Raw genomic sequence first — 22,946 nt, forward strand, 5'->3', positions numbered from 1 at the left:
CCTTGACTAAGCCAGCCATTCTCCAAGACCTTTAACCTGTCTGGCTGTTGCATGTGAAGAGGCCTCTAACAGCCCTGATTGGTTTGGCTCAGTGGATAGAGTGTCAGCCTGGGGACTGAAGGGTCCCAGGTTCAATTCCGGTCAAGGGCATGTACCTTGGTTGCGGGCACATTCTCAGAAGTGGGTGTGCAAGAGGCAGCTGAATCGATGTTTCTAACTCTATCCCTTTCCTCTCTGTAAAAAATCAATAAAATATGTTTTTTTAAAAAAAAAAAAAGGCCTCTAACAGGTCACTTGTTAGATCACTGCCAATCTGTGTATCCTTTTCACCGCAGCCGTGATAAGCCAATTACAAAATAAAGTGGCAGGTTATATCCCTGCTCTAGAACTTCTTCCTAGTTCCCCATTGCCCTCTGGCTAAGCCAGACTCCTCAGGCTGGTACACACTCTCCAGTGTCCAGCCAGACTCAACCCCTGGGCCGCGCTGATCGGTCTCCAGGTTCTCGGGGTCTGAGGGAGGCGTCCCACCTGAAGAATGCAGAAAAGGCACTCATTCTGCTTTCCCAGCCTACGACACCCCATTCAAGACTAGGAATCCTTTCTGAACTGGGGTTGGAGCAGGGAGAGGGGAAGATGGGGAGTGGAATCCTCAGGCAGGGCCCTGGGCACAGAGGGGTTAACTACAAAGCAATTCTCAGCAAGATCAATGGGTTACTCACTGCCCAAAGGAAGCAAAGCAGAGGCAGAGGAGAGCCTGGCAGGAGAGCATGCACCTGGGGGAAGTCCGGGGCTGAGGAGGGGGTGGCCACTGGGCACTCTGGAGGGACTGCCCAAGTCCCGCTGAGCAGAGGAGGGGCCTTAAAGGAGACACGTGAGAGGCAGCTCTCCATCTGAGAGAGGCACCAAGTGGTGGCCCCGGAGCCAGGAGCAGCCCCAGCCTGACGGGTTCACCCAGGATCCAGCGGGAGCCTAGTGCCCAGGTAGGAGTTGCCCGTCCTGCACTGGGAGGGTCTGGTGCATGCTGGTTGGGGGGGGGGGGGTGTACAGCACATCTATTTTCTTACCTCCCCCTGCCTGTTCCCCTTGCCCTAAATTTGTCCCACCCACCTAGGGGTCCCAGGCTTCAGGGGGAATCCGCAGGTAGGAGCCGATGTGGGGAGGGGTAGGGTGAGGGAGGACACAGCTTGCACAAACACACGTGCACATGCACGCACACAGGTTTTCTCAGCGGCGCCGGTTACAGACAGGCTCTCGGGAGCGCTCCAGCCCGGGAGTCAGTACCAGGATGGCAGCAGCCCCACAGCTGCCGCTCAGAGTGTGCTCCTCAGCTTCCCGTGTGTCCGCTCTGAACCTAGACTTTCTCATGTGCGGGGGTGGGGGTGGGGGGGTGGGATCTATATTTGGTGTTCCCAGCTGTGCTACTGTGGGGCTCTCACCAAACTGGACTCCCCCAGGTTTTGCTGGCCTTGACCCATGTCCAAGAGTCTCCCCTGAGCTTCAGATCCCCCACTGAGAAGGAAATATACCTGCTCCCGAGGCTGGAGTGCCCCTCTACTCACCCTCCATGTCCCCCGTCTCTGCCTGTGTCTACCTGCACCATTGGTTGGAGGTGTCCATCACCTCCCCAGTCAGCTCTTCACACTTAGCACTATGGGGTGTTCTCTAGGAAGCTGAGAAACCCACCTCAGACACCAATGTAACTGCCAGGCACTTGCACAGTAGGTCTCTGCCCACCCCCCACCCCCACCCCCCACACACACACAGGAGCTTCTAGCCCAGGGTATCTAGCCAGGCCCAGGCTGAGGAAACCAGACCCTGTGACCAGGGCTGGGAGCCCTGCCTGAGAAGTCCAGCTTCTCTCCCCAGGTGGTCATCTGCTGGAGTTATGGCTGATGCCCAGAACAGTTCGCTAGACAGCCCAGGGAGCGTGGGGGCTGTGGCAGTGCCCGTGGTCTTTGCCCTCATCTTCCTGCTGGGCACGGTGGGCAACGGGCTGGTGCTGGCCGTGCTGCTGCAGCCCGGCCCCGGTGTGTGGCAGGAGCCGGGCAGCACTACGGACCTGTTCATCCTCAACCTGGCCGTGGCCGACCTCTGCTTCATCCTGTGCTGCGTGCCTTTCCAGGCCGCCATCTACACGCTGGACGCCTGGCTCTTCGGGGCCCTCGTCTGCAAGGCTGTGCACCTGCTCATCTACCTCACCATGTATGCCAGCAGCTTCACGCTGGCTGCCGTCTCCGTGGACAGGTGTGCCTGGGACCGGGCTGGGCTGGGGTGGGAAGACCTGACCAGCGCTCACTGGCCTCAGGACAGAGAGAACCGGGGACCCAAAAGGGAAATGGGAGAGAGGGAAGGAGCAGCTCTGGCCGCCACCTTCCAGCCTCTGGGCACCTGCAGTGTGGGCTTGGGGGGACCATCCTGCCCTCCCCAACTCCATTAGGAGCTTCCCCTAAAGGTCTGTGTGTCTCAAGCGCCCTCACCGGGTCTGGCACATGCTAGGGGCCCTGTGAGTGAAATGAATGGGGAAAAGAATACATGAACGAACTCATGGGTGTATTACCACCCATGCCTGGCCCGGTTGACATCATTCATAGCTGCCTTCATGGCTTGAAACTTGGGGTCAAATCCAGGCTCACTCTAGCTGATGACCTTGGCCAAGTCATTTTACTCTGCACTTCCCGGCACTTCTCTAAGCGCTTGGCCCGTGAACCCCCTTAATCACTACCACCCGGGAGGCAGGTGGAGTGGTGACCCCCTGCTCCATCAACCCCCAGGCTCCATTTCCGCGGTGGGGGCGCGGAGGGGGCGCGGATGCGGCTGACCGGCACCCCCCGTCCCCCCGCAGGTACCTGGCCGTGCGGCACCCGCTGCGCTCGCGGGCCCTGCGCACCCCGCGCCACGCGCGCGCCGCGGTGGGGCTGGTGTGGCTGCTGGCGGCGCTGCTGGCGGCGCCCTACCTCAGCTACTACGGCACGGTGCGCTACGGCGCCGGCGAGCTCTGCGTGCCCGCCTGGGAGGACGCGCGCCGCCGCGCCCTGGACGTGGCCACCTTCGCGGCCGGCTACCTGCTGCCCGTGGCCGTGGTGAGCCTGGCGTACGCGCGCGCGCTGCGCTGCCTGCGGGCGGCCGTGGGCCCAGCGGGCGCGGCGGCGGCGGCGGGGGCGCGGCGCAGGGCGGCGGGCCGCGCGGGGCGCGCCATGCTGGCGGTGGCGGCGCTGTTCGCGCTGTGCTGGGGCCCGCACCACGCGCTCATCCTGTGCTTCTGGTTCGGCCGCTTCGCCTTCAGCCCGGCCACCTACGCCTGCCGCCTGGCCTCGCACTGCCTGGCCTACGCCAACTCCTGCCTCAACCCGCTGGTCTACGCGCTCGCCTCCCGCCACTTCCGCGCGCGCCTCCGCCGCCTGTGGCCCGGGGCGCGCCGCCCCCCGCGCTCCCGCCGCGCCCGCCGCCGCGTCCGGCCCGTGTCCCCGGGCCCTGACGGCTGCCCCTGCCCCGGGGACGCCAGGCCTCCGGGCGGCGGCTGGGACGGGGAGCCCGGGGAGGAGGCTGGCCCCGCCTCGACTCCCGCAGGAGCGAAATAAACCGTGTCCGCCGCACTCCGCTGGTGTCCTGTGTTTGTCACCCCCTCCCCCGGGGCCAGGCGCTGCCAGGGGAGGGGATGCGGCAAAGCCAGAGCCCAGGAGAGTGGCTGAGCTGGGGTTCCAGCCCAGGGGACACCCCTGGGTGGTGAAATGAATGGATACAGCTTAGAGCACCCCCAGACGGGCAGCCCCCAGACTGTCGGGCAGGAGAGCAGGCCCGTTCCCATTCTTCCATCAGCAGCTCCTAAACCCTGCCTCCCTCACCACCTTCACCAAGCCCGTCCCCTCCACGCCCCGTTCTGGTTAATACTAGCAGCCAATGTGGCAAGTACTTAGTAAGCACTTCCTATGTCTCTTCTGTGGAGCTACTTTCTCCAACCTAATTATCAAAACAGCTTTGTGGGGTCATTATAATGTGTCCATTTTACAGCTGAAGAAATCAACAGTCTGAGGGACCTAGTGGTTTGCCTAGGCCACATAGCTGGTGCTGGGCAGAGGCTGGATTCAGCCGGGCTGCGGGCTGCGGTGTAATTCTCCAGAGAGCCGCCCCTCCTCCGCCTCCCAGGCCTCTGCTCTCAGTTTCCATGGTTTCCAAGGTGTGTTTATTTTGTTCTTTCTGGTTCTGGATCAGCCCTCTTCCCCACCCCACAGCTCCCCACACCCTAACCTCCGGCTCGCAGTCCCCTTCCTTAGGAGAGTGCCCTTCAGATCCTCGGGCCTCATGGGCTTCAGGTCCTAGGCCCACGCCTGACCCAAACCCCGTGCTCCTGCCTTAGCCAGGCGGTGCCCCTGGCTCAGGAGACACTGCCACATGGGGTCCCAGCTGGCCTCCCCGCAGCCCTGGCTGCCCTGTGGCACCTCCCCTTTCCCAGCACAGCCTGTGGCGGTGGAAACCTCCGCATTAACCCATCAATCAGTTTCAGTGGTTGCAGAGCGGACCACTTCCCTCCCTCCCTCACCGCTGGCCAATAAGCTTGATCAGCTCGGGCTGGGGCCTGAGACCTTGCGGCCTCCGTGCCTCCCCAGCACACCTTCTGGCTGCGGGGCACCTGGGAGGGCCCCTCCCTGACCACAGGCAGCTGTTGGGCCTGGTCACTGCCTGCCACCTGCCATCTGCCACAGGCCCAGGGGTCAGAGCGGCAGTCACTCCTCCCAGGGAGGCAGGGACCCAGCTGGGGGAGCAGCTGCTTCAATGGCCCGGCCCCGGGGCCTGACCCGGGTCCAGTGCTCCTCCTCCCATGTCTCTGCTGAGGTTTCCACTCTGCTGCAGGCCGCAGCAGCGGAGTGTGCCCTGGAGGGGTGCCCTGTGGCCTCACACCTCCAGCTCCAGCAGGCAAGGGATATTGCCTCCATCCTCAGAAGCCAAAGCTGAGGCTCGAGAAGGTGAGGCAGCTTGACCGGAGCCAAGTAGCAAACCTGGGCAGAGCTGGTATCCGGGCCTGGCCCCAGGCTGGCTCTCCCAGCGCCAGGCAGCATCGGGAAAACATCAGCGCATCCGACAGAGCCCGATGCTCGGTGACGGTGAGTGCCTGCACAGTAAAGGGAGGGTCTAACCTCGCCGCTGGGCTGCCGCTCCTCACAGTCACCTCTGAGGCACGGACAGGCGACCGACTGGGACGGCCTCCATCTGGGATGGGCAGGAGACAAGCTCTCCCAGCCAGAGAGCCACAGCTTCCCAGTCTGAACCTGCATGAAACCCCAGGCCCCGGGGAGGGGTTGCTCCGTGGAAACCCTCCGCAGCGGCCTGGTCTCTCCTCAACTCTCAGGCAGCCAGGCCTCTGGCTGGACTTTGAGGCCTCCTACATTAAAAAAATAAATAAATAAAAAAATTTAAATTGATATTTAAAGAGAGAAAGGCAGGGAGGGGGAGAGAGAGTGAGAGAGAAACATTGATGTGGGATAGAAACATCAATTGGTTGCCTCCCGTACATGCCCCCACTGGGATGGAACCCCTAACCTGGGTATGTGCCCTTTTTGGTGTGAGACAAAGCTTCAACTAACTGAGCCACCGGCCAGGGCAGGGCCTCCTGCTTCTGAAGGTCTCTTTGGCCCCTGGAGCCTGGAGCCGAATAAAGAAGCCAGAGGCCCTGGTTAATGGAGGGCAGTGCAGCCTGGCCCAGAGTGGCACACAGCAGATATTTGATACACGAGGTCAGAGATGCCAGGGAAAGAAAGACACGATCTGTCCCTCCTTTAGCCCCCAAACATTGGAGTGCCTGCCCTGAGCTAGGCCTTTGGGGGAAGACACAGGTGGCATGAGTTTGACCTGGTCGCTCCCTTCCAGGAGCCAGAAAACAAAAGAAGAGAGGACAGCATATGGGAGGGGCTGTGAGAGAGCAGGCAGTCTGAACCGGCAGAGGACACTCCGGCCTTCCCGGGCAATCCGAGCAGGAGTCCAGAGAAGGTAGCAATCAACATGCACTTTTCTGGGAAAAGGTGGAGAGGGCCTGAAGGTGGAGCAACAGCCTGTGCCAAGGCAGGGTGCAGGCAGGAGCAATAAGTGGGCTCCTGCCACTGAAGCCAGGCGGGTGGGGTCCAGGGCGGCCGGGAGGGGGTGCAGTGAGACCCCGAGGGCTCCCAGGCCCGCTGGAGCACAGGAGCTTTCACCAGGCGGGTTCCAGGAGGGGCGGGACCCTATCGGACATGAGGTCAGGGAGCCCCAGGGTCACAGTGTGAGGCTGGCTACCCAGAGGCTGCCCTGGGAGCCTGTGGCCAGGAAAGCTGCCGCCCAGGGCCCGGCCCGCGGCTGGGAATCGATGTTCGCTGTGGGTTTGGCAGGAAGATGGATGGACTGCTGCTGGGCTTGGGCTTGGCCCCAGAGACGCCGGGTCTGCGTCAGGGGGCTAATGAGATGCTTGGAAGAGCAGATGGCCTTACTACAGCAGGTGCTTGGATAACGTCATTTTGTTCAATGTCGTCGAGTTATAACATTGAGGAGATGCCATGGGAACTTCACGCTAGTTGATATCTATTAGCCTGTAATAAAACTGGTTTTGTTAGATGTCATTTTGCTTAAAGTCACGGAACCTATGGACGATGTTCAGTGAGAAGTTACTGAGCTTTGCTAAGGAGAGCGCTGTGAGGCCTCAGGGCCCGGGGCAGGCAGCAGGGGCTGGAGGAGAGGCTGAGCGAGCCCCGGCTGCTGTCCCAGAGCCCGGGAGAAGCCACCTGACCGGAGCCCCCTGCCAGGTCTCAGCCGGGCCTGGGGCAGCGAGGGGCCTGCGAAGGAACCCGTTAGTTGGAGGGAGATTAGACTCTGCATCCCTTCCTCCTTCCTATTTGTGCAAACCTCTTAGGGAGGGGCCTGTAACATTCGTGTATGAGCGCTTAGTCCGACAGGTTCTTTGCAGTAACGAAAGATGGAGGCACCAGAGACTGGGAGTCCAGAGGAGGGTCCGAGCCAGCATGGAGAGCATAGAAGACTTCCTGGAGGAGCTGCCGTGCAGCCAGGTCCCGCAGTGGGAATTATTAGGGCGGACGGGGAGGACGAGAGGGAACGTGAGCATGAAGAGGGGTGTCCACAGGGCACGGGTGCTGGACGCCCTGCTACCTTTCAGGCCTTGCGCTTGTTCTAGAACCTGGGTCTCATCTGCTTTAAAGCTTGAAGAGGAAAACACTGGAGCTCAGAGAGATTATGTAACTACCTAAGATCACAGAGCTAGCCAGAAACAACTGGGTCTTCAGCTCCTTCTGTCTGATTTCAGTTCCATGGTTTTCAGGGAAGAGGCAGGAAGGAGTTGGCTGAGGAAGAGAGAGGAACTGGGATGTGCAAATAAGGTCAGCCCCCACTCCCCACGCCTCCCCTGTATAGGAACCAGAGTGGGGGCTAAAACGCAGTCCGGGGGAGGGTGGGCGAGATGAGGGCCCTGGCACAGCTGTGTTAATCAGCCCTCTCCCTGCCTGACGCCAGCAGGCACAGCATCATCTATCAACTCTGAGGTGTGCGTGTGGGGACATCAATACCAATTAAGTACCAAGGTTTCCTATTAACGAACATCAGTTTCTCAGCCCTGATGCAGGACTCGTTTGCAAGCTGCCAGCTGGACCCAAGGTGGCCCGAGGCCAGAGGGCCAGGCTGTGCAGGCTGGATGGTGTCTGGGGTGAGCACAGGCCTGATTTATTGAGGGATCTGTTCGGAGCCATGTTGTTTCAGTGGCCCAGGCTCTGTGGAGGTGTGAGACGGAAGCAGGAGGGAGGGTGGCGAGGAAGGGGTGAGCGGTACTGTGCCAGCTCAGAGTGCCTGGGGTGCTCTGGATGGAGGTGGCGCTGGGCATTGGGTGGACCAGAGAGGTGGCATAGAGGAGGGGTCAAGGCGGACTTGGAGCCACACTGTGGGGTTGGAATCCTGGCTCCTGCACCCCCTGGTCCTGACCTCGCTGAGCCGCAGTGGCCGGCAGCACTTGGCTCTCTGCCTGAGTGGGCCCCATTGGAGGCAAGCTGCCAGCCATACGTGAGGTTTCAAGGGCCCCCCCAGGCAGATCCTGGTCTCCAGCTGAGGAGGTGTGACTCATCCACCTCTGACCCCTGGGTGTGTTGACTGGCAAGTACGTCCACAGCACATGCACCCTCCCGGCTCCCGGAGGGGGAGAGTCACCAGGCGGCCGGGCCGGTCATAGAGAGGAGAGAACACTCCGGTCCCTGGTCTGGGCAGGATAATTTTGCTTCCCTGAGCCCGTTTCCTCATCTGTAGGGTAAGCTGCACTAGGCCTGGGTGTGAGCTGGTGAGCCAGCACCAGGTGTTGGGGCTGGAATGCCTTTTGGGCCCCACAGCTGGTGGGGAGCAGGGTGTTTGCTGGGGTGACCAGGCATTGGTCCAGCCTCCTGGCCTCCGCACTCTGGCATGGGCTCAGCATCTGAAGAGTCTGGGGAGCAGGCAGCCCAGGGGGCCGGGAGGGCAGGGACTTTCTCCGAGAGGCTTTTTCCAGAGCTCCTGGTGCCTGCTGGGTGAGGACACATCTGACTCCGGTTGGAGTGACAGCCTGCCTCACCTGGTCCGTTACCTTCAGACCTCAGGACTTCTGTGGCTTGGTCCCACCTCCCTCCATGACCAGGCAATCACCTGCTTGGTCCCAAGCCAGCCCTCCAACCACCTGGGAAGCAGCTTCCAGAGACCAGCAAGGACGACTGCAGACTGAGCTCAGCCCATCGCCTCGGGCTGCCCTCTGTGCTCTCCCGGTGACCAGGGACATGCCTTGTCCACCAGGCACACTGCACCTGTGCTAAGTGAGGGAACAGTCTGCCCCCTGTACCTGAGGCTGCTCACGGAGACACACTGGCTCCGTAAGGCCTATGGACTCCTGCAGCCTGGGTCCAGGGGCACTGCACATGCTGGCCCTGTGGGAACCTTGGCAGAGATTACGCTAGACCGGGCTGGGCCCCACATACTGGCTGTCTGACCTCAAGCAAATCCTTCCTCTGAGCCTCAGTTTTCTGCATCTGTAAATAGTGAGAGCAAGAATGTTGGCTGCTCACATTTTACTGCGAACACTAAATCAGAGGGCTTGTATGAAGGGCTGGCCTGCACACAGTAGGAGCTCGGCTTTAGGACACTGCTTCAGAGAAGGCTTCAGGTACAGGCCTGGTGGGAACTGCAGGAAACTAGGTCCCAGCCCGGCTGAGGTTGGGTCCCCTGACAAACCTGCTTCCCCGCAAGGCCAGTTCCTCACAGGTTGTGAGAACCCGTGAATATTCTGCTCCCAGCACTTCCCATCATGGGCAGGAGCCAGGTCAGGCAGACTCTGTGTTCCCACCTTGAACAGTGCCCAGTGCACTGCAAGTGCTCAGTATCCTCCTATATCATAAAAGCCTAATATGCTGTGTCCAGTTGCCCATTCAACCAATCAAAGAGAAATATGCTACTGATATGCTAAGACCCCTCAACTGCACACTGTGGCGTGCACTGACCACCAGGGGGCAGACACTCAATGCAGGAGCTGCCCCCTGGTGGTCAGTGTGCTCCCACAGGGGGAGTGCCACTCAGCCAGAAGCTGGGCTCAGGACTGGTGAGGCCAGCAGTGGTGGCGGGAGCCTCTCCTGCGTTGGTGGCAGCGCCAGGATGTCCAACTGACGCCGGCAGCAGGCCTAAGCCATCAGTTGGGCATCCCCCGAGGACTCCCAGACTGTGAGAGGGCACAGGCCGGGCTGAGGGACCCCCCCAAAGTGCACAAAGTTCATGCATTGGGCCTCTAGTTCCTAATATGAACAAATGTGAGGTATAAAGCAAAGGACCCTCCCAGAAGGTGAAATCAACAACGATGGATTTCTTCTTGCTGCCCACACCCCCATCCCGTCCCACCTCTCCCACAGACTCAGTAATTCCTGGAACAGCTGGTAACAGAACACTCCTGTGTGGGCAACCTCTGTGGAGTTCTCCCTCCCGCCCCCGCCAGCCCAGCCAGCTCAGGGCCCTCTGTGTTTTCTGACTCACTTCAGTGTTGGGGGCGGACAGGAACTGGCTGGCTCTTACAGGTGTGGGGGTGCAGGATAAATCCTGGCTGGAAACGGGGAGAAGCAGATCGTCTGGCTGCCTCCGCCTGGCCTATAAGCCACCTTCACCTGTTGAGCCCTTTGTTCGCTGTCTGCGTGGCCAGGGAGGGAGCGGACGATGACCCCTTCACTTGCCCCAGGGGCCTGCTCTCGTGGCTATCTGGCTGCAGGGCAAGGGCTGGATGGTGGGGCACCACCGGGATGGAGGATGTCCATTTCCAGGTGGGGATGGTTTGGTTCAGCCAAGGGCCTGGGAGTGAGCCAGGGCTTCTCCATGCCCGGCTGTCCTGGAGACACAGTCATCTCAGGGCAGCCTCGGTCTCAGCGTGCCCCCCTCCTCCTAGCGCTGCCGGTACAAAGCAGCCTGCCCTAGGCGTTAACGGGCCCAGAAGGGCCAGCCAGTCCCCCAGATGACCTTGGCAGGCCCCTCACCCATCTGCTCCCCAAGTCCCTAACCTTGCCCTAGCCAGTGGCTCGGTGGTTAGAACGTTGGCCTGAGGACTGGAGGACTGCGGGCTTGATTCAGATCAAGGGCACGTACTTGGGTTGCAGCTTGATCACTAGCTCTGGTTGGAGTGTGTGCAGGAGGCCACCAATCCCTGTGTCTCTCAGGCCAATATTGTCTCTCGTCCTCCCACTCTCTCTCAAAAAAAAAAAAATCCTCGGATGAGGATTAACAAAAGCATTCCTAACCCCTCCCGAGTGTGGATCATGCTGATAATGAAAGCTATGGACCCTTTATCAGAAACACGCGTGCACTCCACACATCTTGCATTGTGTCAGGGAGTTCGCACCTCCCGAAGGGCCCGTTAATTGAGCACCTTGGATCCGAAGTTGAGAAATCTTGCTCAGCTCTCTGCAGGGTGGTGAGGTGGGGCAAGGCTTAGAGAAGCAGATCCCAAGCGGAGTACCCCTGTGTGAAGTCCTCCCTCCTGCCCTGCCTCCGCTGCCGCGGACTCTTCCCTGCCCAGCCCCACCGCTGGGCCCTGGCCAAGGGAGGCCGTGTCCGGCACAGGCCCGCAGAGCGCCTGTGGGAAGGGAAGCTCACTGAGGCCCTGTGTCTGCGTGGGGAGCTGACAACATGGACAGAGGGAGAAAACTGCCCCATCCTGCCCCTCCTCCTCACTCCCCTCAGTCCTCACTCCGCAGCTCCCCTCACTGCCCCGCAGCTCCCCTCAGTCCTCACTCCGCAGCGCCCCTCACTGCCCCGCAGGCAGGCAGCCCCTCACTCACAGCAGCAGCAGCGTCTCACTGCATCCCCTGTCCCTCCCCCCTCCTGAGGCCACACTTCCCCTCCTCAACTTGCCCGCCTGGTGGAGCTTTTGGCTTCCCCCATGGGGCCGAGAGCAGCCAGGGCTGGTTGCTTGTACCTACAGAAACCCTTTTTCCTCAGGGCCTGGGAGTCTGGGTGCCAGGAGTTAATCAGATCTGGGATTTGGGAACACGCTCCCCTCCTCTGAAAAGTAGCCAGAACCCCGCTGTGCTGGGAGGGGAAGCGGGGCAGAGCCAGTGGCCTGACTGAGGACCCGGCAGCCTGCCTCACGCTGCTGTCAGACGGCTTCTTGGAGGGCGGCCAGGCAGGGCCTCCTCTTGGTCCCCAACAAGGGCCTGTGCTCCTGCGGGGGAAGGGGGCGGGGTGGGGGTTCCTCCTTCCCAGGGAGTTCTGAGCCTTGTCTAGTGTATTAGTTTCCTGCAACAAATTACCGCAGACTTAGTGCTTAAACCACACACATTTATTCTTACAGTTCGGATGTTCAGAATTCTGAGTCTGACTGGGCTAACGTCAAGGTGTCGGCCCGGCTGGTTCCTTCCGAGAGGACTGTTCCCTTGCCTTCTCCGGCTTCTGGAGGCCGCCTGCACTCCTTGGCATGCGACCCCTTCCTTGCAGGGACAGCTTCTTGCTCCGTCACTGTACCCCCCCCACTTCCTCTCTGGTCTGCTTCCCTCTCAGACGGTCCCTGTGACCACCTCAGGCCCCCTGGGCAATCAGGACAACCGCCTTGTCTGAAGATCCTAACTCGTGACATCACCAAGTCTTTGTGCCACCGGAGGTCACCGGGTCCCGGGATGAGAACACGGGCACCTTGGGGCCACTGTTCAGCCTCCAACCAGGCTGCCATGCTCTCCTGGCGCGTCATGGACGGGAGAAAAGGGTTGGGCTTTTCTGCTCTGGGTTTAGCAGGCCCTTCCTAACCTGTATTTCTAGGGTCTAGGCTTTCCAACCTCTCCTTCCGCCCAGAGAGCTCACAGCAATGTGTCCTTGACAGCCAGGTGCCAAGTCTAAATCTAACGCTGGTGAGAGGCGCAGGGCCATCCAGAAGCTCCTGAGCCCGAGGGCACCTGCCTGGAGCCACACCCTGCGGCTGCATCAAGCCCACGGCCGGGAAGGGACAGGGGAGGGCTGGGCCTGCTGAGGTGCCAGAGACCACGGAGTGGGTGAGCCCTGCTGGGCCCGCGCTTCCGGCCAGAGCTGCGGTGTGGCTGCATGCCCGGGGCCAGAGGAAGAAGCTGGGGCTGTGGTCCAGCTCAGGAGGACGGAGGCCATGGCTGGGAGAGGCTCTGAGGCTGGTGAGAGCATCTCTGGCCCATGGCATCCGGGGTGAGGAGGACGGCCTTGCAGACAAGTGCAGCTCCCAGTCCCAAGCACAGGCTTTCCTTAGTAACGGGGCAGGCAGGCAGGGGCGGGGCGGAGGGTATGGAGCCCCTCTTGCTACCTCTTCTCCATGCTCTGCATCTGCAAGCTGAGGGAGGTGAAGCTGGCCAGGAGGTCGGTCACCTCATCCACCTGCGGGACCAAAGGGAGGCTCCGTCACAGATGACCAGCCTAGGTGCCAGGCCCCAGGGCTTCTTCCCAACACCACAGGCCGGGGGCAGCACTGTCTCTCCTCCCAAGGCATGCGGTGGCTTCACTGGACTGTGGACAGCGCCCAAGGGTCAGTCCTCGACAGCAGGTGGTCTCAGACCCAGCGAAGGGCCCCCAGCAGCTTCGAAGGAAGTGGGCAGAGGCCTCTTTCTGCGCTGAGGGTCTGGCTGCTCAGAGCAGGGTGGACTGGCCCTGTGGTTCCTGCCAGACCGGGCCTGGCCCTGCGGCCACGCTCACCTGCTCTCTGGTGCTCGTCATCTGGAGGCGGGTGCACAGGTCGTCCAGCCGCTCCCGCTGCTCGTGCCGCCCCAGGCGCTCCAGGTACTCCCTCAGCATCTGGATGATCTGGAACGAGAGGGCGGGCTGGGCTGGGGTCCTGGCTAGGAGGCACCCGGAGCAGGAACCAGAGGGGTCAGAGTGAAGTGGCCCGGGAGCCGTGGCGCTGGAGGGGGGAGTCTGTGGTGAGGGCAGCGCCTGTCCAGGGCTGGCTGGTGCCGTGGCTCAGCACGAGAGGGGCACTCACCTGCTTCACCTCCAGCCGCACGGCCTCCAGGCACTGGGAGTGGCCTTCCTGCAGGATGCTCAGCTTTGACTTGGCCAGGTGCAGGGGCGTGCGGCCAGCTCTGTCCAGGGCATCCACGCGGGCCCCTGTGGGAGCAGTCCGCGGTGAGCACCAGGGTGAGGGGGTGAGAGAGGAGGGAGAAGGGATGGTGCCACGTACCTCCTCGCAGCAGCGTGGTGATGACAGGCACGTGGTTGGTGCAGGCGGCTGAGGAAGAACAGGGATGTGAGTGCAGGCCACCAGGGCTGGGCCCCGTGCCTGCTGGAGGAGCGGGGCTGTCTCCGAGTGCGCCTGGCCAGGCCATGCCTCCTGGATGGCGTCACCAAAGCAGCAACTCGGGGGGACTCAGCAATCAAGCCCGCTCCCTTCTGTGCCAGTGGGGACACTGAGCTGGGAGCTGTACTGGCCGCACCGTTAGCCATGGAGGGAGTCAGCCACCCGGCAGCTCTCACTCCCTAGCAGAGCTGCTGCTGAGCCAGTTCAGGCACCTCAATCAGCTCCACTCAGGGTACAGCCAGCTAGTGACTGACCGGGAAGTCCATGGCATCCACACTGGGAGCGAAGGCTCTCCCTAGATCCATGGACGGCAAACTGCGGCTCGCGAGCCACATGCAGCTCTTTGGCCCCTTGAGTGTGGCTCTTCCACAAATGCCACGGCCTGGGCTATTTTGAAGAAGTGGCGTTAGAAGTTTAAAAAATTTGGCCCTCAAAAGAAATTTCAATCTTTTGATATTTGGTTCTGTTGACTAATGACTGGCCTAGATGACAGGAGATCCTGCAGACCCAGGCTCTTCACACAGGAGCCTGTCTGTGCCAGAGAAGGGGTCCTGGCGGCGCTGCAGGCACTTACCCAGGTGCAGCGGCGTGTTCCCCAGCCCATCTCGCTGGTTGGGGTCGGCCCCATGGTCCAGGAGCAGCTGCACTGGAAATGGGAAAACCCAGAGGAGCTGTCAGAGGCTCCCCTGGACCGGCCCTAACCCCACCCCTCACCTAGCCGCAGAGTGGGTACGGAAACTAACATGGCCCTTTGTTGTTTCATTCATTCGCTCACTCAGAGTTCATGTGCCGGACACCGAGGGCCAGGAACTGAGCATTCTGGGAGACCTCCTGCTCTATGCAGTGGTACAGGACTAGGATTTTGGGGGAATCTTTTTTTATTGAATTTATTGGGGTGACATTGGTTAATAAAATCATATAGGTTTCATGAGTACAATTCTCTAATACATCATCTGTGTTGTATTGTGTGTTCTCCACCGCAAGGCAAGTCTCCCACCACCATTCATCACCCACTTCCCTCTCCTAGCCCCCCTTTCCTTCTTGTAATCACCGCACTGCTGTCTGTGTCTGTGTGTGGCCTCTTCGTGTCCTTAGTTGTAGGACTTCTGTTCATCTAGATTCTGGGAGGTTCTAACTGACGGTTGTTCTGTAGTTTGTGTTTTTGATGTGGTTGTGCGTGGTTGTGCATTTACCTACGTTGTCATCTTGACCGGAAGCCATGCTTTCAATTTTCATTTCCCTAGTGATTAATGATGTTTAATATGGGTTTTATGTTTTTTGATGATTCCAGTATCTTTAGTGATGTGCCTGCTCAAATCTTAACCTGGGTGGTGGTTACACCAGTGTAGACATACAGAGAGTTCGGTTCATACCTTACACCACACCCAGAAAAAGACTCCTAAATAAAAGGGCTGTCCCGCTGCTGGTCTGGGCTCTGAGGAAACGGGGCCTGATGTCTTGAAGGACTGGCCCCAACCTCGGAGGCAATCTCAGTCTTTCCCCAGCTGAACCCCTTCCCTAGTCACAGGGCCGGGTCCCCAGGCTCGGAGAGGAGCGGCACCGCCCGGCAGTGCAGACGGGTCTTCCCCAGCACCCCGGAGAGAGGCTACTGGTACTTCCACCCGCTCACTCCTCAGCTCACGCCTCCCCCTCCGGGACTCACCAATCTGGTCATTGCCGTTGCAGGAGGCGAAGTGCAGAGCTGTGCGGCCCTTGTCATCCGCTGAACAGGGATCTGCCCCATCTTCCAGCAGCTGCTGCACTGGGACCACCAGACAGGGGAGAGGGGGAGTGAGAGTGTTAAAAGATGCTCAGGGCCCTTCCAGTAAGGCATGATCATGCATGGAGAGCTTGCCCCACGGGGACTACCCTCACGGGACTTGTTCTCCTGAGGGTACCACGGAGGGCAGGCTCTGGGTGTTCAACCTACTTGTCTAGGGAGAGGACATCGTAGAAAGATCCTGGCCCTGAGTCAGGAATTCTAGTCACAGAATCCCGTCCCGTGCCACTACCTGAACTCAGATGCACACGACTCCAGCTGGCACGGCTGCCCAAGCTGCTGCTCGAGGCTCACTGTGCTCCAGGAGCAGCCTTCAGAGAGGTTCTGAGCCGCACAGACTAAAGCCCAGGCTAAGCTAAGCTGGAAGAGAGGAAGACACTGCCGATGGCACGGCAGTGGGAAGAGCTGGGCTGGGGGTGAGAAGGCTGCTGTGGGCTCTGATCCACCACCAAACGGGAGCGATCTCTGCCCTGCCAACGCCGAGCTGCTGTGATGAGATAATGGACATGACATTCCTTCCTCCAAAAGCATGGAGCCATTTTAAAATGGAGGCATTAGCTATCTGATGTGCATTCCAACGAAAATGTGGAAATTGCTGCCAGACATCGTTTTAGGGCAGCATTTTCGTCTGCCTCAGCAGACCTCTCAGGGACTGAGTCCTTCCCGACAAGGCCCAGCTATCCCCTCCGCCACGAATCCTTCCCGTCTCCTCAGCTGACTTAGCCAGTCCCCGTCCTGCTTCTCATGCCGTTCATCCTGCTGCTCGAACATTCTCCTGCTATTTCAGAGTAATTGCTGCTCTTCACTGAGCCCCAGCCTGGGGCCAGGTATTTGCCCGCCACGCCCCTCGGCCCCCCAGCAAGGCATCCCGTCCATTTTACAGACCAGGAGACTCAGCACAGAGCACGCGTGTTTGGGAGGCCACACTGGGACATAACCCAGGCTTTTCTGCCTCCAGAACTAACACCTCTCCAACTGAACACATAACTTCGTTTTTGGGGCGTTTTATCTTAGAAATGGTATTGCTTTAAGTCTTCTTCTCCAAATATGTTGTAGGGGTTTGGTTTGGTTTATCTTAATATTACTTAGCTTGTTCAATGAATGTTGCTGGCTGAGTGAATAAGTGGATGAAGGAAAGGGTTTAGGGAGTGGAGGAGACAAAAGAGCTTCGGGCTGTCTGAGTGTTCATCAGTGCAATCACCGAAAGATAGCCATATCACAGAGACAGAAAGCTAAGGTATCCAGTCCTATTTTGTGATTGGTGCAGCTATAGTCTTTGGAAAGCATTTTAGCAACATCTATCAGAAGACATCAGAACAGGCATACTCTTTGATGTAATAATCCCATATCTGGGAAATTATCTTAGAAATGAAATACCACCCCAACTGGTTTGGCTCAGTGGATAGAGCATCAGCCTGTGGACTAAAGAGTCCCAGGTTCAATTCCAGTCAAGGGCACGTACCTTGGTTGCGGGCACATCCCCGGTAGGGGGTGTGCAGGAGACAGCTGATCAATGTTTCTCTCTCATTGATGTTTTTTGGGGTTTTTTTTAACCCCTCTTCTTAGAAATTCTTTTTTTTTTTTAAATTAATTATCTGTGTACATATTTTAACATCGCCGCCTCCTTCCATACATACCCTCCCTCCCCAGAGTTTTGTGTCCATTGGTTGTACTTATATGCATGTATAGTATACAAGTCCTTCGGTTGATCTATTATCTCCCCCAGATATCCCTCCCCTCCCGGCTGTAATTTGAGTCTGCTTGTTGCTTTACTGTCTTTATATCAGTCTTTTGGTTCATCAGTTTATAATGTTCTTTAATATCCATAAATGAGTGAGGTCATGTGGTATTTCTCTTTCATTGACTGGCTTATTTCACTCAGCATGATGTTCTCTAGTTCTATCCAGGTTGCTGCAAATGAGAATTCCTCCTTTTTTATGGCAGCATAGTATTCCATTGTGTAGCTGTACCATGGTTTTTTGATCCAATCCTCTGCTGACAGGCACCTAGGCTGTTTCCAAATTCTAGCTATTATAGATTATGCTGCTATGAACATAGGGGTGCATATATCCTTTCTGATTGGTGTTTCTAGTTTCTTGGGATATATTCCTAGGAGTGGGATTACTGGGTCAAATGGGAGTTCCATTTTCAGTTTTTTGAGGCAACTCCATACTGTTCTCCACAGTGGTTGCACCAGTCTGCATTCCACCAGCAGTGCATGAGGGTTCCTTTTTCTCCGCAACCTTGCCAACACTTGTCGTTTGTTGATTTGTTGATGTTGGCTATTCTGACAGGTGTGAGATGGTACCGCATTGTTGTTTTGATTTGCATCTCTTGGATAATTAGTGACTTTGAGCATGTTTTCATGTGCCTCTTGGCCTTCCTTTTGTCTTCTTTTGAAAATATTCTATTTAGTGCGGCCAGGCCCGGAGCAGCAGCTGCCAGGCTGGGAGCGGCCAGGCCTGGAGCGGCCGGGTCCGGAGCAGCCGGGCCCAGAGAAACCGGGTCGGGTGTGGCCAGGCCCGGAGCAGCAGCAGCCAAGTCCAGAGCAACTAGGTCGGGAGCGGCAGTGACCAGACCCGGAGCAGCTGGTTGTGGAACGAACCAGAGCAACAGAGGCCAGGCCCGGAGCAGCCAGGCCCGGAACAGCTCGCTCCTCGCCTGCCCCTGCCCCACGGCTGCCTCTCAGACATGGCTGGAAACTTTTTCGGGAACTTGAGGGTCTGCTGAATCAAGTGATGAAGGCTTAGATCTGGATGTGTTGAGTTAGTATAGGGCTGTGGTGTTGATCTGTTAGTGCCTTGGGTGGGGCCTGGATGAGGCTGGTTGACTTATTTGGAAATGTCTTTTGTATGAAATGTATCATTGGGCATGTGGAGGTATTATTGATATGAGAAAATGCTAAGTAACTGATTTACTATCTGAAAAGGGATTTACTATCGGGGAAAGGGAGGGAGGAAGAGACTGAACATAAACTGCACCTATGGATGAGGACAATGGGGGATGGGGAGGGGGCGGATGGTGGGGTGGGAACCTGGTGGAGGGGGGAAGAAATGAAGAACCTTTGTAATAGTATGAAAAATAAAGATTGATTAAAAAAAAAAAAAAGAAAATAAATAAAGAAAGAAAAGAAAAGAAAATATTCTATTTAGCCGAGACTGGTTTAGCTCAGTGGATAGAGCATTGGCCTGTGGACTGAAAGGTCCCGGGTTCAATTCCAGTCAAGGGCATGTACGTTGGTTGCGGGCACATCCCCAGTAGGGGGTGTGCAAGAGGCAGCTGATCGATGATTCTCTCTCATCGATGTTTCTAGCTCTCTATCCCTCTCTCTTTCTCTCTGTGAAAAATCAATAAAATATATTAAAATATATATATATATATATATATATATATATATTCTATTTAGGTCCATTGCCCATTTTTTAATTGGATCGTTCATTTTCCTTTTATTTAGTTGTATAAGCTGTCTATAGATGTTGGAGATTAAACCTTTATCAGTGATAACATTTGCAAATATGTTCTCCCATACAGTGGGCTTTCTTGTTTTGTTGATGGTTTCTTTTGCTATAAAAAAGTTTCTAACTCTCTATCCCTCTCTCTTCCTCTCTGTAAAAAATCTATTAAAATATATTTTAAGCCTAAACCGGTTTGGCTCAGTGGATAGAGCTTCGGCCTGCGGACTGAAAGATCCCAGGTTCGATTCTGGTCAAGGGCATGTACCTTGTTTGCGGGCACATCCCCAGTGGGGGGTGTGCAAGAGGCAGCTGATACATGATTCTCTCTCATTGATGTTTCTGACTCTCTGTCCCTCTCTCTTCTTCTCTGTAAAAAATCAATAAAATATATTTAAAATATATATATTAAAAATAATAATAAATATGCAGAGAAAGAAAGAAAAATGTTAATCCTACAGCCAGTTTCACCATCAGAGTCCTGCAAGAGGCTGGTAAATCTGAGAGCCATTTAGATGTGAAGATGGTGTGTTAGAGGCTCTGAATTACATCCTTTCTATCAAAATAATAAAAGCACCACACACACACCTGATCCAGGCGAACCAGACGTGGTGCGCTCTCCCTCCCAGGAGGACACCTCCCCCCAGCGTGCTTCCTGTACCCCTTTCCCCTAAGCTCCACGGTCTCTTCTGTGCCTCCATAACCTGTTTCCTGAGCCCATTTATTCTCCTCAGTTTTTCTACCTCTGTGACTTTCTAGATAAACTTTCTCTTGTAGTTTGGGGAAAAAAAAAAAAAAAAAAGATGAACTAGACTTTCTGTGGGAGGGAAGCATAATTAAAATATTCTTTGGTCATACACTAGAGATATTAAAAAGAAAGCTTGTCATTTATCCTTGAAAAGCTATCCAGGTTATTGCCTAAATATTCCAAAAATATTAGACTGAGACCAAACTGAAGAGAGTTGAAAAGCGCTCCAGTCTCCAGGCCCGCTCCCTCTGCGCTGCCAGGGACCAGGCCCATTCCCAGGCCGCAGTGCAGCACCCCAGCTCCCAGGTCAATGGCCTCCCCTCTGCACCTGCTGGACGTGGGCTTTTCTGCCCTTGGCCTTGATCTATGCTCACATTGTATCTGTGACCACAGCATCCCACCACAACAGAACGATGTCCACAGAGGCAGACAAGGATCCGTTCCCAAACATGCCACGCCCGAGTCCCCAGAGTTTCTGGATGTCACTTTCCACACCACAGAGGGACTTTGCAGACGAGATTAAGGTTAGGGGCCCTGAGCTAGGAACATTATCCCGGATTACTCAGGCCCAATTTTATCCTGAGTCCTTGAAATCAGAGACCCTTTCCTGCGGTGAGATCCAGAGGCGGCAGTGCGAGCACTCAGTCCACTGCTGCTGAGCCCTGCAGCTGGGAAAGGCAGGAACAGACGCCCCCTGAGCCTCCGGGAGGAAACCCAGCCCTGCAGACACCTGGATTCAGCCCGGGGACCTGTGTTGGCCTCTGACCCACGGAACTGTGGGATAACACATCTGTGTTGATTCAGACCACTGTGTTTGCGGTCATTTGTTACAGCAGCGGTAGGAGCGAAGGGACCACTTGCCCTGATTCACAGGAAGGAAAAATCAGGGGATAAAATTAACTTTTTTTCCTCTAATTCGCCCTTGAACCTTTCTATTGTTACTGCCCTATCAGCTGGTGAAGGCTAGAAAGCAATGACAGGAAAACCGGAGTGTGTCCTGCTAGGAGCCTATGCCTCCCAGATGTTCTGCCAAAAAGCAAGTGTGAGAACCACCGACCCAACTGCCGCAAAGCCTCGGCGAGCAGCTGAAGGGGCTGCTCTGTGCAGATGGTGGCTCTCCTGGCAGCTAACACCCACTGTCTGCTCCCCAAAGTTCCTAACCTGCTGGGGGGGTGGGGTCAGGGATACCGAAGCAGATGTGTCCCCACCACCAAGGAGCCCACGGGGCGATAAAAGCTAAGACATCAGGAAGTTCCCGGTGACGGGGAGGCATGGGGAGAGTGAGCACCTAAGCCAGACAAATCTTCTGTAAAGTGGCTGCAGCTAAACAGTAACTGCAGGAAGCAGGGTCACAGGGGGAGCTGTGGGACGGGGTGAATTCAAGCACTGGCTTCCCTAACCGGCCCACGGAGCTGGGTCCGCTTTGCACACTCACCTGTCTCCACATCGTTGGCATTGGCCGAGTCCCTCAGCCTCTTCAGAGCTGTGAAGAGAGGAAGAGGGTACCAGTAAGACACCAGCAATCAGCAGCAGCCACAATGAAGCAGAAAGTGCACAGCTTCCTAGCTACCCACCACGCAGCTACAGTAGCACCTAACGAGACAGAGAGGAGCCAGGATACATGAGGCTACCCCGGGAACAAGGAGGCGGGCACACCTAGTGCCAAAGCCACGTTCTGCAGCACTGGAGCAGCTGGGCGCCTTAGCAGGTTAGCTACCCTAGCACAGGTCTATCCCGGGCAACACAAGGCTGAGCTCCGTCCTGACAGCCGTGAGTTATTGCAAAGACAAAATGGGATGTTTCCATGGAAGCTCTCTGTGGACAGATGACACAGATAATCTTATATCCTCCTTTAAAACAAGCCATTCCCAAATGCCTTACTTAAATTTGGTGATTTCTCCTACAATGACACTACCTCCATATTAGAGGCTAGTTGAAAGCAATGCCTTTGTCACCAGGAAAATGGTCAAATACGGCAGACACATCAGCGCAGAAGTTCGAGTCTGGCAGATCCGGGGTCTGATACCAGTTTCCGGCTATGTGCCTTGTGGGAAGGCACTTTCTCTGAGCCAGCTACCCCTTCCATAAAACGGGATCAGTGTCTGGATCTCAATGAGAATTTACTGTGAGGATCAGAAATGATCACAACAGTGTTTGGTGCACAACAAAAGCAGAGTGACATCTATACATGCATTGCCTCGCTTAACTCTCCCAAAAACCCCTGTAAAGCAAGTATCATACCCATTTTACAGATGAGAAAACTAAGGCTGAAAGGTCCTATAGTTTGCTTTAGGCAGAGTGAAGCTGAGGCGACCGATCGAGGTCTGCGCATTAAAACAAGTTGGTAGGATTTGGCTACAGGCTCTGGGCTCCCCCCTCGGCCGGTAAAAGTAAAAGTAAAAGTATTCCGCGGTGCCCCCTGTTATTGCCTACCAATAAGCACCTGGAGTGGCGGAACGTTTCTATTCCGGAATTACCCAGTGTGAAGAGCCTGGGGGGGACTGGTTCTGAGCGGAAGGCTTTTTTTTTCCTCTTTACATTCATAGTCCATAGCAGTTACCGGTGTACGTGGTAATTATTACTACTGAAAGGAGACCGAGTGTCACTCTGGGTCTTAGATCGGACGCCGGGGCGGGGAGGGGAGGGGACCGGGAGGCCTCCAGACTGACAGGGCCGGGGCGAGGTCGGGGCCTGTTCCCGGGGAGGCCCGCGCCCCCCGCGCCCCCCGCGCTCTCACCGTGCACCTCCTTGCCCAGGGGCCCGAGGCGGCGGTGGGGCCTGGCGGCGCGCCGCAGCCGGCCGGCGGGGATCTTGCAGAGCAGCTCGTCGCGGGGCTCCGGGTCCTGCTGCCACAGGACGTGCAGGTAGCGCAGCGGAGACTGGGCCCCGCCGGACGCACGGCTCGGGAGGCCCGCGCCGCCGCCCAGCGCGGACCCGAAGTCGGCGAAGGAGAAGAGGCCCTCGGGGCCCGTCAGCGGCTCCGGCGCCACCGCGCACTCGCCCTCCGAGCTGGAGCGGCCCGAGCGCGGCTCCTCGTCCGCGTCCCCGGCGGCGGCTGCCATGGCAACAGCTCCGCGCGGAGCCTCTTTCCGGACCGACCGACGACCGACCACTTCCCTCTCCCGAAGCCTCGCTGTCAGCGGGCGCGCGGGTGGGCCCGACCCGCAACCACGGCAACCGAGCGGCCCGGCTCGCGTCGCG

General features: G+C 57.3%; 2 protein-coding genes across 2 annotated transcripts; one reads left to right on the forward strand and one right to left on the reverse strand.

The window, feature by feature from the left end:
- Positions 1-1,823: 1,823 nt before the first annotated feature.
- Positions 1,824-12,072, forward strand: GALR3 (galanin receptor 3; the record flags this gene model as incomplete). Its single annotated transcript, XM_084878297.1, is given in 4 exon segments — positions 1,824-2,244; positions 2,843-3,512; positions 3,515-3,610; positions 12,016-12,072. Coding segments are annotated over 4 exon segments (1,182 nt in total). The 5' UTR covers positions 1,824-1,885.
- Positions 11,782-22,946, reverse strand: ANKRD54 (ankyrin repeat domain 54). Its single transcript, XM_084879077.1, has 8 exons — positions 22,483-22,946; positions 21,181-21,228; positions 15,429-15,527; positions 14,340-14,411; positions 13,649-13,696; positions 13,451-13,575; positions 13,165-13,272; positions 11,782-12,849 (listed from the first exon to the last, which is right to left on the reverse strand). The coding sequence occupies exons 1-8, from the start codon at positions 22,805-22,807 to the stop codon at positions 12,775-12,777; spliced, it is 900 nt and encodes a 299-aa protein (XP_084735203.1). The 5' UTR covers positions 22,808-22,946; the 3' UTR covers positions 11,782-12,774.

Source organism: Pipistrellus hanaki (genome assembly GCF_964339955.1).
Source record: "Pipistrellus hanaki genome assembly, chromosome: 3".
NCBI lineage: Eukaryota > Metazoa > Chordata > Mammalia > Chiroptera > Vespertilionidae > Pipistrellus > Pipistrellus hanaki.